This window comes from Monodelphis domestica, chromosome 7, assembly GCF_027887165.1.
Source record: "Monodelphis domestica isolate mMonDom1 chromosome 7, mMonDom1.pri, whole genome shotgun sequence".
Lineage (NCBI taxonomy): Eukaryota > Metazoa > Chordata > Mammalia > Didelphimorphia > Didelphidae > Monodelphis > Monodelphis domestica.
In genome coordinates this window covers 276,668,819-276,683,734 of record NC_077233.1, presented here as the reverse complement: position 1 = coordinate 276,683,734, position 14,916 = coordinate 276,668,819, and the positions used below count along the sequence as shown (strand labels likewise).

Genomic DNA, 14,916 nt, shown 5'->3' with positions numbered 1-14,916 from the left:
CAAACATTTATTAGTTGCCTTCTATATATCTTGTGCTGATACTGAAAAGACAAAAATGAAAGGAAGGTCTCATATATGAAAGTGGCATGGCAGCTGAGTTCTGAAGGAAACTAAGGGCTCTATGAGGCAGAGATGAGGATGGAGTACATTCCAGGCATGGATAAAGGTCTATGCTAAGTAGTGGAACAGGGAGATGAAGTGCTATGTGTTGAGAACATCAACCATTCAGTCTGGTTGGACCACAGAATGCATGAAGGGGTATAATGAACTCAGTTTGAAAAGATCTAACTGGGGCCAAGTTAGAAAGCATATAAAATGCCAAATGGGGAAATTTATATTTTGTGCTTGAAGTAATAGGGAGCTAATAGAGGGAAATGATCTGGTCAGACTCATGCTTTAGAAATATTACTTTGGCAGTTGTGTGGTAGATGAACTGGAAAGGAAAAGAGACCTGAGCAAAGGAGATAAATGAAGAAGCCACAGCCAGAGGCTAGGTGGTAGTCATGGGAGTGAAGAGATGGGCAAATGAATAGCTATAAGGGGTGAAGAGGGATGAGGAGTTAAGGATAACCTAAAGGTCATAACCTAGGTCACTGAAAAAATAGTGGTGGTGTCCTCAACAAATACAGGGAAGGTAAGAAGAGAAAAGTAGATCTGAGGCAGAAAGATAATGAGTTTTATTTTGGAGATGTGGCTCTGGAGCCCTGGAAGTGGGGCTAGGGTTGAATATATATAGATTTGAAGGTCATCTACATAAAGATAATAATTCAATTCATGGGAGCTGATAAGGCCCCTGAAAGCACAGAGTGAGAAGGTCCAGAGGAGAGTTTGGTTTCTACTCATAGTTAAAGAGAAGCATATAGATGATGAATCAGCAAAGAAGACTGAGATAAATGAGAAGGATAGAAGAACCGAGAAAGCACAGTTGTAAAATTCAGAGGACAGAGTAAACAGGATGAGAGTGTGGTCAATAGGGAGTACTCTTTGACTTTTGATTGATATCCTTTTGTCTCAAGTCTTTCTCCAAACAAATCCATTCTCTATTTTGCAGTTGCTTTTAGGAAGTGATTTTCCTAAAGCACAGGTCTGGCCATATTATGTCTCTATTCGATAAATTCCAATAGCTCCTTATTTTTTCTAGGATCAAATATAAAATCCTTTATGTGTCCATCTGTCCTAACTCTCCAATCTTTTTATAATTTCACTCCCTATTGAAGGATATTGCTCTCCCTGCTATTTCTTCTATGAGATATGCAATCTCCTTACTTTGCCAATTCTACTGACTGTCCCTCATGTCTGAAACTATCTCCTTCAACATCTCCTTCCTTTAAGTCAGTCTCTCATCTCCCTCCCCCTCTCCCTCCTATTTATTTATTTATTTGTTTGTTTTTGTTCGGGTGTTTGTATGATGTTTCTTTTACTAGAATGGGAGCTCACTAAAGGCAGGAGTTTTTAGTTTTTATTGTATTCCCAGTGGGCACATGGTGCTTAGTACTTAGCAGGAACTTAAGAAAAAAAGCAGTTAGGGAGCTCAGTGGATAGAGCCAGGTCTAAAGAATCCTGGGTTAAAATCTGGCCTGAGATACTTCCTAGCTATATGACCCTGGGTAAGTCACTTTACCCCAATTGTCTAACCTTTACCACTCTTCCACCTTGGAACCAATACTTAGTATTGATTCTAAGCTGGAAGGTAAAGGTTTAAAAAAAAAGTGCCACTGATAATTTTGGAGAGAACAGTTTTAGTTGTGAGATGAACTCAGAAGTCACATTACAAAGGACTGAAAGTAAGTAAAGAGAAGGTAGTTTTGTTTAGAAGTTTTGTTTAAAATGGGAGAGCTATGGTTGCTTGAGGAGATATAAGGATCAAGTGAGGGTTTTTTTCAGGATGGGAGAGGCATGGGCACATTTGTAGGTAACAAAGAATAAATTAGTTAGAGAGACATGTGATGAATATGGAAGGCCTTCAAGTAGAGGAGATAAGATGGAATGGGGTAAAAAGTACATATAGAGGGGTTGGTCTTGATGAGAAGGATCAGTTCTAGTTCCTAGAACAAACATGTTTGTCTAGAATTTCTGAAATGTATTCTACAAATATTAAGTTGCTGTCATCATCACCATACCTGTAGCTCCTTTATACTGTGGGCAGTCTTTTTTAATATGTCCTTCTCTTCCACAAATAAAACAGCGTTTTTCTCTTAAGTCTTTGTCCTCTTGTCGCTTCCATTTTTCTAATGACTGCTTGGAAACTTTGTCTCTTCCCATTTCTATCCCTCTTCCTTGTTTGCTTTTCTGAGGTGTACACTGTAACTTTCCCTCTTTTGCCAACATCTCTCTTTCTGTGTTCTTATTTTGGATTTCTTTATCCTCTTTGTTTCTTTTTTCATTGTTTTCAGGATGTCTTTGGTTTTTATTATCTTCATGATCATGTCGGCGTCTCGCTCTGTATAAAAGTATTATAATAGCATAAATTGTGATGGGAAAAATTCTGGTGTTTACCTAAAAAGACACAAGTTCTTTAGATAAAAAGATGGATTCAGAGAAACTAGGGGTCTCTTAAATGAATGGGGTAGAGAGAACAGCACTAGGAGAATATATTATATTTAACAATATATAATAACTACAATACTGAAAAGAAAAACAACCTTAAAAGACTTTAAAGAACTCTGATCAAAGTAATGACCAAGCTGCTACCCACAGTTTATGTGAATTATCCATGGTAATATGTGCCAGACACTGTGCTAAGTACTTCACAAATATTATCTTATTTGATCTTAACAATCTTGGAAGTAGCTGTTATTACTATCCCCATTTTACAGCTGAGGGAACTGAGGTAGCCAGAGGTTAAATGATTTGTCCAGGGACACACAATAACTGTGACTAGATTTGAACTCAGGATGTCTTGACTCCAGGCCCAAGACTCTATCCACTGAACTACTTATCTGCCCAAATATAAAAAACACAGGGCAAATGGTCTTCTTAATAAGCCATTTATTACAGGTAACACATAGTCATACTGAGTTCACAAATGATCAGCTACTGGGGGCTTTATTATGTTCCAAGGGACAGGAAATAGATATTTTCTCGACTGAGCTCCTTTGTCATTAGCCTCAGAAAGAATAGACTCTGTGTTTTGGTTAGCCTCACAGAAGAATTAAAAAAAAGGAAAACGTCAAAAAAGGGAAAGTATAGTCCTTAATCCAAATAGGATGCTAAGTAATTAACAAATTCTTCAATTTAGGACCTAATAGGCAATCTATATTAAACTTATACAACCAACCTAATCAAAACATAATTAGATAGTACTTCTTTCTCTAGCCTCTTTATATAGCTGATCTAGGAATTTCATATAAAAGTGGTCAAATAGCACTTATTTTGTTCTAAAGGAAACAAAGAAGTACGACATGAACTTATATTACAATTATCTGAAATCTTTTATATATATGTATATATCCTTGTCTTTCTAAACCGATTGAGGGGGAAGGAAGAAAAGGGTCTGAACCCATAATTTGATCAGGTTAGGTAAATCCGGGTAAGGAAACTCCCTCTATTAATGCAACTGTTCTACAATTTATAGTCTTATCAAAAATACCTGGGAAACAGAAGTTACTTGCCTAGGTCAACAATGCCAGTACATATGAGAATGGGCATTTCAACCCCAGTTACCTTATAAGTCTTATATACAATCTACTATACCATATTGCCTTTCAAACAGAATACAGTGAGCAGAAGATAATTTTCTCTTTCTCTTGCTATCTCAGGGATGATTCCTGATATATATCAACTGAGAGAGACAGGTAAATAGGGTATATAGGGTTCTACAAACCCTAGGCTTTTGAATTTCTATGTCTGATTTTTATTTTCTTATAATCCTTCATAGGAAGGGACAACATTTATTTTCATTTTCTTATTCTATTTTATTCTGGTCTGAGAAAACAGCTAAGTCATTTTTAGAACTGTGACTACAAGATGTGATGAGAACCTGGAGGGTCTTCATCAGACCTGAATAATCTGAATTGTAAAGTATTGTTAGCTACAGATAGGAAGAAGCTCTAACATTGGTAGAAAATCAGAACTACTATTTGCTCTATGCAATCAGTTAGAATTATTTGAATAAAGCAATTACGTACTTTTTTCGCATGGGGCAGTCTTTCATAAAGTGTCCAATTTTACCACAAATTCTGCAACATCTGTCATTTGGTGCCAATTCTCCTTCTGTTAATACTTCTGGATCGAAAAAATATTCCTAGAAGAATATAACTTAGTGAGATTTTAAATTAGAATCAATTTGGAAACTCAAGGGTTTAGGGTATAACTAAGTAGCATTAATTTCTATTTTCAGTAGCAATAAGCATTCCTTAAGTATCTACTTTCAAGTGCTCTTATGTACTATGTGTATGTATATATACATACACAAATACATACAAAGAAGAAAACAATTTCTACTCTGGAATCTTATAGTATATTGAGGAAGAAAAGTGCCTGCAAAGAAGGGAAAGGAATGAGCATTTATATAGCACCTACTAGGTGCCAGGCAGTTTATGAAGTTCTTTATAGATATTACCCTATTTGAGCCTTACAACATTCATGGGAGGTGGGTGCTGTTATTATTCCATTTGCATTTGAGGGAACTGAAGCAAGTGAAGTGACTTGCCCAGGGTCTCACAGTTAATATGTGTCTGAGGCCAGAATTGAATACAGGTCTTCCTGGCTCCAGGCTCTGTGTTCTATCCACTGTGCCACTTAGGTCTTTGGAAAGAAATGTACTAGCAGTTGAGGCTAAACTAAGTCTAGAAGGCAGGGAGGGAATCCAGGTGATAGAGGTGAGAAGGAAGTATATTACAGGCATGGGGGATAATCAGTGCAAAGGCATGGAAACAGGAGAGGGAGAGCCATGTAAGGAAAAGAGCAGAATAGGAGGGAAAGGGGAGCAATGTATAATGCAAGAGATAAAATGGGTTGAGATTACATTATAAAGGATTTTTATTACTTATTTATTTTTTAAACCCTTATTGTCTTAGTAATAACTCTAAGATAGAAAGACAAGGCCTAGGCAAATGGGGTTAAGTGACTTGGCCAGGGTCACACCACTAGGAAGTATCTGAGACAAAATTTGAATCCTGGTTCTTTGGACTCTAGGCCTGGCATTCTATCTACTGTGCTACCTAGCTGTTCCTTGGAAAGAACTTTAAAAGGCAAAGAGAAGAGTTTATTATTATCCTAACCCTGTGTTGGTGAACCTGTGGCTGCTCCCTTTCTCCCTCTCCATGTGCACCTGAGGATAATTCTCTCATCACCTGCCCCTCTATCTAGCAGTCCAATGGGAACACTTCCTCCCTCCCATCTGGGGTAAGAGGGCAGCTCACATATGGTGTGAGGGTTGTAGTTTGGGCACTTGGTCTCTAAAAGGTTCACCATCACTAACCAAGAGGAAATAGGAATCCATTGGAGTTTATTGAGCAGAGGAATGACATGGCCAAATCTCTGCTTAAGGAAAATCACTTTTGCAGAGAGACAAGGCTGGGGTACTAATGAAGAAGTGATCTGTTGCAACAGTCTAAGTGAGAAGAGATGAGGATATGAACTGAGATTAGGACTGTGTGAAGTAGGACAGGAGAGATGTTATAGAGGTAGAAATGGCAACAAGTGGCAACTGAATGATTATACAGGGCAAGAAAGAGATAAGGAGTCGGATGAATCCAAGATTTTGAACCAGGGAGATTAAAAGAATGGCAGTGACTAAAAGAGAGGAACTTGGAAGATGCGTAGGTTTGTATGGAAAGGTAAGTTCTCTTTTAAACATGTTAAATCTGACATGTCTCTGGGATATCCAGTTTGAAATGTACAATAGGCAGTTAGTCACATGGAACCAATAATTAGGGAAGAGATGGAGACTGAAAAAAAGATTTGTGAGTCATTTGATTAAAGATGATAATCAAAACTTGTGGGAATTAGTGAGGTCACCAAGTAGGAATGCAGAAGTGAAAAGGGTCCAGGACAGAACCTTGGGAAGGCATATCTGGAGCCAACAAAGGAGATAGGAGAAGAAACTGTCAGGCAGGATGAAAACCCAAAGAGAGTAGTGTCACAAAAAACAAGAGGAGAGAATATCCAAGATGAGAGTAAAGTATAAAATGTACTATAAAATGCAGAAGGCAAGAAGGATGAAGATATGAAGGGGCCAATAAGTTTGCCAAGTAATGGTAACTAGTAATTTTAGAAAGTGCAATTTCAGTGGAGTGATGAAGTTGGGAAGCCAGATTCCAAAGAGAAAAACTAAGAAAAGAGGCAGAACAATGAATAATGAGTACAGACAACTCCTTCTAGAGGTCTGGCTGAGAAAGGAAGAAGTAATACAGAATGATAGCTTAAGGGCACAACAAAGCCTTCCAGTGAAATTTTTTAAAGGATGACTCTGGTATGTTTGAAGGAAGAAGGGAACAGACTAGTAGACAGAGACAGGATGAAGATTAGAGAGGGAAAGAATGGGATCAAGGGTATATGTTGGCTTTGGTATCAGAGACTGGGTAAAAATAAGCATTGATGTCAAAGGATTTGAAATGAAGTGGAGGAAAGAAGGAAGACTGTGAATGGCTTCAATTTTTTTTCAGTCAATTAAAGTTTAAGATGCCACGTCCTTAGCTGAGTGTGCTAATGTGTAAGAATTATATTATTCTTCAGAAAATCTAAGAATCTGATTGAGACAGATTTCTGAATGGAGACAGAAATACTCCAGCAAAAAAAATTACTGTTTTTTTTTGTAATTACTATATTACTGTTAGATGCATTAAAAAACCATTTTTGTCTGACCAAAATTTTAGCTAAATTGCCAGTAGTAGTAAGCATAAGAGGGAAGACAGGTAATAAAATAGCAAGGCTTAGTATTTTATTGATTTCTCACTGTCAGCATTTTGATACTGGGACTTATTTTTTGTACCCCAGTTTTATTAATACATTACACACAAATATATTAATTTGGCTTTCATAGTATTCAACTATTTCTTAACAATATAACAATATTAACACTATAACAATAACATTATAAATTAACAATAATTTAAAGAACATGCTTTAAAAAATCTTCTATTGATAATTATTTCCACTATTTCCAAAACTTACCATTTTTGAAGGATATTCTTTGGGGAATACTTTTACGGGGATACCAAATACTCTTCTACCATTGATAAAAGCCTTCATTATAAAATTTGTCACTAAGAAGAGGGAATGGGGAAATAAGAAACAAAAGTCAGTTAGACATATTAAAAGAAGAACAGAATTTGATATGTTTCCAAACAAAGGAACTTACTTTTTCTTGACAATCCAGCACCAAGATTGTGATTCAAATCAAAGGGATCTAAGTGAAGAAAGTTTTGGATAAAAGTTACTTCAGATAGTACAATTATTCATTATATAATTTAAAATGGTATATGGTAAAGAACAGAATTAAAAAGCTATAAAAGTTATTTTTAAAAACCCTTACCTTCCACCTTAGAATCAACACTGGGTATTGGTTCTAAGGCAGAATGGTAAGGGCTAGGTAATGGGGGTCAAGTGACTTGCCCAGGGTCACACAGCTAGGAAGTGTCTGAGGCCACATTTGAACCCAGGACCTCCTGTCTCTGGGCCTGGCTCTCAAACCACTGAGCAAACCCAGCTGCCCCCTTAAATGTTACATTTTTAACAATGCCTGGTTATTGAGCTATTTCCATACAATTAATGGTATGTTAGAATACAGTCTTAAATATCATCTAATCCAATTCCTTAATTTTAGAGATGTGATACCATATCCAATCTGGTAACAATGAACCGTCAAATTTGATAAGTTTGAGGTATGAAAATTTTTAAAGTGAATTTGATACATGTAGTCCTTAAGTTTGAATTCTATTCACTGAACATATTAAAACAGACATCTATTTATGAAAAATGTGTTAAGAGTTATTATTTAACTGATTTTAATAATAATGTCCCAAATTTCCATTATATATGTAGATTTCTGCAATTATTTTTATACAGGTTTTGATGTGTACCTTCAATAACAATGTATTTTGAGGTCCACTGCTTCTTGAAAGTTGTAAGCAGACCTTTTCTTCTGATACAAACAACATGTTCTTTAAAATCAAATTCCTCTGTATAGAATCGAAGAAGTCCCAACCACAGTTCCCCAACAGATTCTGTATTTCTTCCATATTCTGGCCAAAAGGCCGGCTAGAAGTCAACAAGAGAAATATCTCATGTTCTTTTAAGGTGTTAAATACTTCAACTTTATTCATATTTAATTAGTTCAAATCAGAAGACTAAATGACAAAATTAAAAAATTTAATTAAATGTAGTTTCATGTTTTAGAAGATAGTCTTCAATAATTTACTAATTTTCATAATGTCCCCTTGAGGTGTCAAAGAAAACTCTCACTTCTAAGACTATATTCCCAGAACACACAGCTTCTCAGTGAAAAAAAGTAGAAACACATTCTGAGAATTTGATTTTTATTCTGCAAAATTGATCTATGTGCCTCAATTTGGTTGTTTTTAAATTTGATAAAAATGATGAGACAATATGTTCATGTAATCTTTAATCCACAGATTGGCTTGGCTATATATAGATTTTAAAACAGATTCTCTCTCTCTCTCTCTCTCTCACAGTCAAAGTGAAATAATTTTTTCTAACATATTCTGGTAGTTTTTAATTGTATAGTTAATCTATGTATCCAATTTTAGGCTACTTACTTCAAATGGTTAGAGTTCATATTTTAAAATATTTACATTGATTTTTCTTATATTTGCAAAATACAAGGAAAAAATATCCTGAAAATACCTACCAAGTCACATATTCGGTCAAAAAAATAAGTGTTCCAACCATCAACAATTATTTCAGGTCTTTTTTCTTCTTCATATATCTAAAATTGATGTTGGAAATGGTTATTTAATTCAATTGAAACATTTATTAAATACTAAGGCATAATACTAGGAGCTTGTAATTTAACTTTGGGAAGGGAAGAATAACACATGCACATTAATCTAATATAATGAATGAAGGCAGATAGTGGAGGGTCTTATTATATATATACCAGGTTAAGTCTTTTATCTTTTAGGCAACAGGGAGCCACTGAAGGTCTTGAATAAGGGAGACAGCATTAGATGTGCGACATTGGGAAGGAATATGATATTCATATGAGAAGTTCAAATGGAGCATCATGAAAGATTGGAAGAAGGTAAAATCACCTTTGATTAGGGGAAGGACATAGTAGGTGATTAAGGAAGCTTCTATAGAGGAGATATGACTTGAACTGGGCCTTAAAGGAAGGGAAAGTCTGCATGCATGTATGTGTGTGTTCCATTCCCTTTATGGAGGAACAGTACACACAAGGGGCGAGCAGGAAGCAACCACAGAATTGCGATTATTCAAATAAGCCTGAAACATAAGAACGTGTAGAAGGAATCTTAGAGAGAATCTCGGTATCCTCCAATATTACAGGACAGTGAAACACAGAAGTCAATAAACAGTGACATTTACGGAGTACTTTGAGGCTTTCACAGTGCCAGACATGTAAGATCTCATCTGACTTTCATGAAAAGCAGACACTGTTATCCTCATTTTGCAGAGGAGGAAACCGAGATTCAAAGAATTTCAGTGAGTCTTGCTCATGGTCATATATCTACTAAGAGCCTTGGGTAGGATTTGAATTTGGGCTTCTTCTCACTCCTATCGTGCAGTGTGAAGTACATAACAATGCCCTTTCTACTCCTTGCCTACAAGTAGAATGAAGGCAGACTGGAGAATCTTTTAAGCAACGGGGGAGCCACTGAAGGTCTTGAGTAAAGGGAAGAGACAGCATTCTATGTGAGAGACATTCGGATGGTGACTTGGGCAGTGGTGTTGAGGATGGATTTTATCACCATTAGAGTAACCTCCATAGATTTAAGTTCAACATTCGAACAATGTCTTTCAGTAAAACTATATTTACTGCATATAGGCTAATTGCAGAACTATGTGGAAGAGACAATGCATGCATCCATCCAATATACACACCAAGATATCATCTATTACAACTATAAAATTTTAGAGTGAAAAGGGATTATATGTCCCAGTAGTACCCCCTGGCCCACCTCTTGAAGAACAGGAATTACTGGTGGATCCCTCTGTTGTAGGAAGTAGAGCACCATAAGAGTGTATGCATATGATGACAAGCTGCCTCTTGATGCATCACCAATATCACACATCTATAAGGAATGGAAGAAAGAAAAATGGTATCAAAAGCCTTATTTTTTTTTGTAATTAAGTTGACATGTATTTTATTGACTTCTATTTGCATGAGATACAACTTTTAGTTATGGGATGACATGAAAATCATAAATTATCCCCAAAGCACTAAAATAAAGAAAAGTAGAACAAGAATACATTATCATAGTTATCATATCATATGAAAAAATTTAAAAATCATAATGGTTTGTATGGATGATGGATTTTAGATATCCTCAAATATCTTACTCTCTGCATAGCAATTTACAGTTTCACATATATTATTATCTCATGTGAGTTTTTCAAAGTTCTATGAGGTAAACAGCAAGGAGTATAATATCATCTTCATTTTACAAATGAGGATACAGTCAAGTGATTTGCCTTAGGTTTTATATAGTTTGCAAGTAAGTACTCAAGACCAGGTTGGTTTTAATCTAGTTCACTATTTCCCCCCAGTAATCCCTCTATAATAAATTGTAACTCTTCAATTGAAGGAAATAACACAGGTTCTATCTTCTATTGATATTTTAAAACAATTTATAATGGTCACAGCCATTTAAAGGAATAAGATAATTTTATTTCCTAATAAGTCACAATGGACATTCTTTTGTATTACTCACCTTTGTAAATACTTTCATAGTATAACACAAATATTTTACTCTGGGATCAATAGCTGAATAAGCAGCTAAAAGCTTGGTATTATGAAGGGCCTGTTAAAAGAACCAGAAATTACACTGTAGGGCAATCATATACTTGAAGAAAAAGTTCCCAAAACACAATTCAATGAATAACAAACTAACTTATTCAGTTCTTTTCAGAATTAAAAATAAATATGAATAAAACTAGATGCTATTGGTGAAAGACTTGCTCAAGATACAAGATGAAATGTAAAAGAACTATGGTCAAGGATCAAGAAAATGCTATTGAATATAGATGACTTAGCATCCTTCGTTAACAAGATAACATAAATTTTGTTAATTTATTCTTATTTTAAACATATCATTTAAGATATAGGCTGGCTGAATCAGTACACTTTTCCACCTAAGTAACTCAAATCCTTCAAGAAATGTTAGTATTTAAGTTAATGCTAATACTAATAACAATAAATTCTAAAGACCAAAGGAAATGAATTCTTATTTGTCTACAAACTAAGAAAATATTTGGGAAGACTCTTACCAATGTATTATACAAACTGATATCCACTTCCAGACCACTTCTCACATGAAAGAATTTGACAATTGGTACTTTTGCTGTAGTAATGGGCAAGACATTTCTGAGTCCTAGGATGGAAAATTTAACACTATCACTTTATATATTATCATTTAGGATTATTTAATACAATAACAACATTCTCTAAATAGTCCATAGATAAACATTTATTTTTATGACTTAGTCTTATTCTGTAATTAAACCTGACTTCATTCATCCTATACCATTGTATTTACAGAAATGTGGAGCAGAATGACTAGGAAAACTATTTTGTGTTATCTCAAAACTCTATCATGTTAGACATGTCTATTTTGAACCCAGACATAAGTTTTATTTGCTTTGCTTAAAAAAAGGAGTTAAGACAGGAAATAAAAGAAAAAGAAAGCCATTTGAAAGGCAGTACGTGGTTTTCCCCCATCTAGAAAAGCAAACACAATGGAGAAAGTATATTGCCTCCAGGATCAAATATCCTTTGCTTAATATTTAGAACTCTTTATGACTTAGTTCCTTCCAACTTTCCAGTCTTCTTACATAACACTTTATCCCTCTCCTACAGACCCTATGATCCAGCTATACTACCCTACTTGCTGTTTCTCAAACATGACCCTCCTCTTCCTGCAATTATTGTTTTCATGCCTAGAATACTCTGCCTCTTTGGATTCCTGATTTCCTTCAAAACTCAGTTTAAATGTTACCTTATATAGGAGGATCATTCTTGGTCTACCCAGCTGTTAGAACCTTTTCCACTAAGGTTATTTTTCATCTGCTCTGTATATATCATACATACCTATTTATTTACATGTCTGTCCTGTTACAATATAAGATCCTTGAGAGCAAGGTCTGGTACATAATATTCAATCAGTGCTTGTTAAATAACTATTAAGTCTTAGTAGTTACCTAGTAACTGCCAAGTAACTCCTCAGATTGTCATTCTTGTTCTACTTGTCCTGGAATGCTCTCCTTTGACCTCTACCTCTCTAAATCATTTCCATTTCAAGTTCTATCACTTCCATGACTATTCCCAGACCATTTGGTTCCATTTGATAATGGAATTCCTTATTATTGTGTTATAAGGAATGATGAACTGTTTGGTTTCTATATGAACTGATGTGGAGTGAAATGAGTAGAACCAGGAGAACATTGTACACAGTAACTGGAACATTATGGGACAATCAAATGCAATAGACTTTGCTACTAACAGCAATGCAATGCTCAAGAACAATCCTGTGGAACTTATAAAAAAGAATTCTATCCTTACCTAGAGACAGAACTATGGGAATAGAAAAGTAAAAGAAAGACACACGATTTATTACTTGGTTATATAGGTATATGATTTCGGGTTGTGGTTTATAAAAGATTACTTTATTACAAATATGAATAATATGGAACTAGGTTTTGAGTAATAAGACATATGTAAATCAGTGGAATTGCTTGTCAGTTGAGAGGGGGGCAAAGAGGGAAGGGAGAGAACATGAATCATGTGACCATGGAAAAATATTAAAAATAAAAAGATAATGGAATTCCTCTTTTATCTGAACTCCTACTGGTACAACTGCACACCAATGGACACTTTTTTTTTTTTTAATGTGCCTTACTGCCTTAATGAGACTGTTAAGATTATCAAGTAGAAGGAAGAGACTATGTTGATATTTCTTTTGTATTCCCCTCTCCTTCTGTAAGGAATAAAATTTAGGACTCTGGTCCTTAATTTCGATAAAGTTTATTAGTATTTACTTGGATAGGTAGAAGCAGAGAATTAGAGAAAAACCTATTCTATTTAGTTATGTGGGTGCTCTCTACATGGCTCCCTCAGCCACCTTCCTCCCTTGGCCGGGTTCTCCAGAAAGAGACCTTACTTCTTCCTTCTCTTGAACCTTTACCTTTTTTCCTCCCTCTCCTTCTGGGTCAACTTCAATTATGTCCAGTTCAAACTTAGTCACGTAACCTGCAGTAGATGACATAACTAGGAGTGCAGGGATGCAGGTAAGACCCCATGCGTGATCCTAATAGACAGTTCCCTTCACCCACGTCTAATGGTTCTTTTAGGGACGCACACATAAAAAGTGTTTAATAAATATTATTGGTTTTAATGAAAATAAACAGTTTCAAATCTATTTAATTCCTTTAAGCTCATCCCTTCCTACAACCTACAAAATCTTGTTTGAGTAACTTCATCTTTGATTTCTCCCTTTCTCCTGATTCCTCTATCTTTGTCTGTAAGGTCAAGTTTCTTTGAAGAAAACAAATACTCCACCCACCTCTGCTTGATCATGTTACCCCCACCTCCAAATTCTATTTCTGCTCATTCCTCCACAAAAACCTTCTTTACTATTTAATTTCTAGAAAGAAGAGTCTAAATTTACCATCTCTATTTCTTCATATTCAAATCACTCCTCAAACTCCTGCAATCTGGCTTCTATTTTCACTACTCGACTATGACTATTTTTTTTTTGAGGGTATCAATGACTTCTTAATTTCCACATCCAACAACATTTTCAATCTTCATTCTTGATTTTTTAATAGCAATTGATATTGGTAACTATTCCCTCCTTACTGATTTCTGTTACAGTTCTTGCTCCTAATTCTGTTCCTATTTGTCTGCCTTTTTCCAGTCTCATTCACCAAATCATTTTCTTTTTCCTAATGCAGGAGTCTAACCATGTCACATTTCTGATCAAAAACTTTCAGTGGTTCTCTACTGCCTATAGTTTTAAGCATCAAAGGAAGAGTCAAATACTCCACAATATGTCTTTAACTTATCTTGGCTCTTTATCACATACCACTTTGTAATACACTCAACTGTATATATGTCATATCTTCACTATTAGAACATAAGTTCCTTAAGGAAAATAATTCTTTCTAATTCAGAAACTTACTTGCTGGACAAGTCTCTGTGCCTTAGTTTCCTCAGCTATAAAATAAGCAAACTTTAAATTTCTTCCTAACTTTTTCCTATAATTGTGTATATGTGTATGTGTGTGTGTGTGTGTGTGTGTGTGTGTGTGTGTATCCCTAGGAACTTATTAAAATGGTTTTTGCATAGCAAATGCATTATAATTATTTGTAGAATGAATCTGCCATAAATTTAAGAGTAAATTTATTTTTACCAGAATTCTGTAGCCATCATCATATTCCTGATTCACCTAATATTTTGTATATATCCTTAACTTAAAAACAACAACGTCAAAACCCTTTACCTTTCATCTTAGAATTAATATTTGGTTCCAAGTCAGAAGAGTGGTAAGGGTAGGCAATGGAAGTTAAGTGACTTGCCTAGAGTCATATAGCCAGGAAGTGTCTGAGACCACATTTGAATATAGGACTTCCTATCTCTAGGTCTAGCTATCAATTCATTAAGATACCTAGCTCTCCTCATCCTTAATTTTTAATCTTAAATATTTCTCTAAGACATTCTTGGGTAAAGAAATGTTGTTTGTAGGCCATAGTTCGCATTAAATTATTCAACACAAAATG

The 14,916-nt window shown here is 35.2% G+C and overlaps 1 protein-coding gene across 7 annotated transcripts in view; it reads right to left on the bottom strand.

Moving 5' to 3' along the window:
- Positions 1-14,916, bottom strand: part of TUT7 (terminal uridylyl transferase 7) — a 91,617-nt gene that overhangs the window by 28,736 nt on the left and 47,965 nt on the right. For all 7 annotated transcript variants that reach the window (XM_056803884.1, XM_007497908.3, XM_007497910.3 and 4 more), the window contains 9 exons: positions 11,410-11,513; positions 10,854-10,943; positions 10,101-10,214; positions 8,813-8,890; positions 8,025-8,202; positions 7,304-7,351; positions 7,117-7,208; positions 4,128-4,243; positions 2,121-2,440 (listed from right to left, as the gene is read on the bottom strand). In XM_056803884.1, the coding sequence (XP_056659862.1) occupies positions 2,121-2,440; positions 4,128-4,243; positions 7,117-7,208; positions 7,304-7,351; positions 8,025-8,202; positions 8,813-8,890; positions 10,101-10,214; positions 10,854-10,943; positions 11,410-11,513 (1,140 nt within the window). The remainder of the gene's footprint in view (positions 1-2,120; positions 2,441-4,127; positions 4,244-7,116; positions 7,209-7,303; positions 7,352-8,024; positions 8,203-8,812; positions 8,891-10,100; positions 10,215-10,853; positions 10,944-11,409; positions 11,514-14,916) is intronic.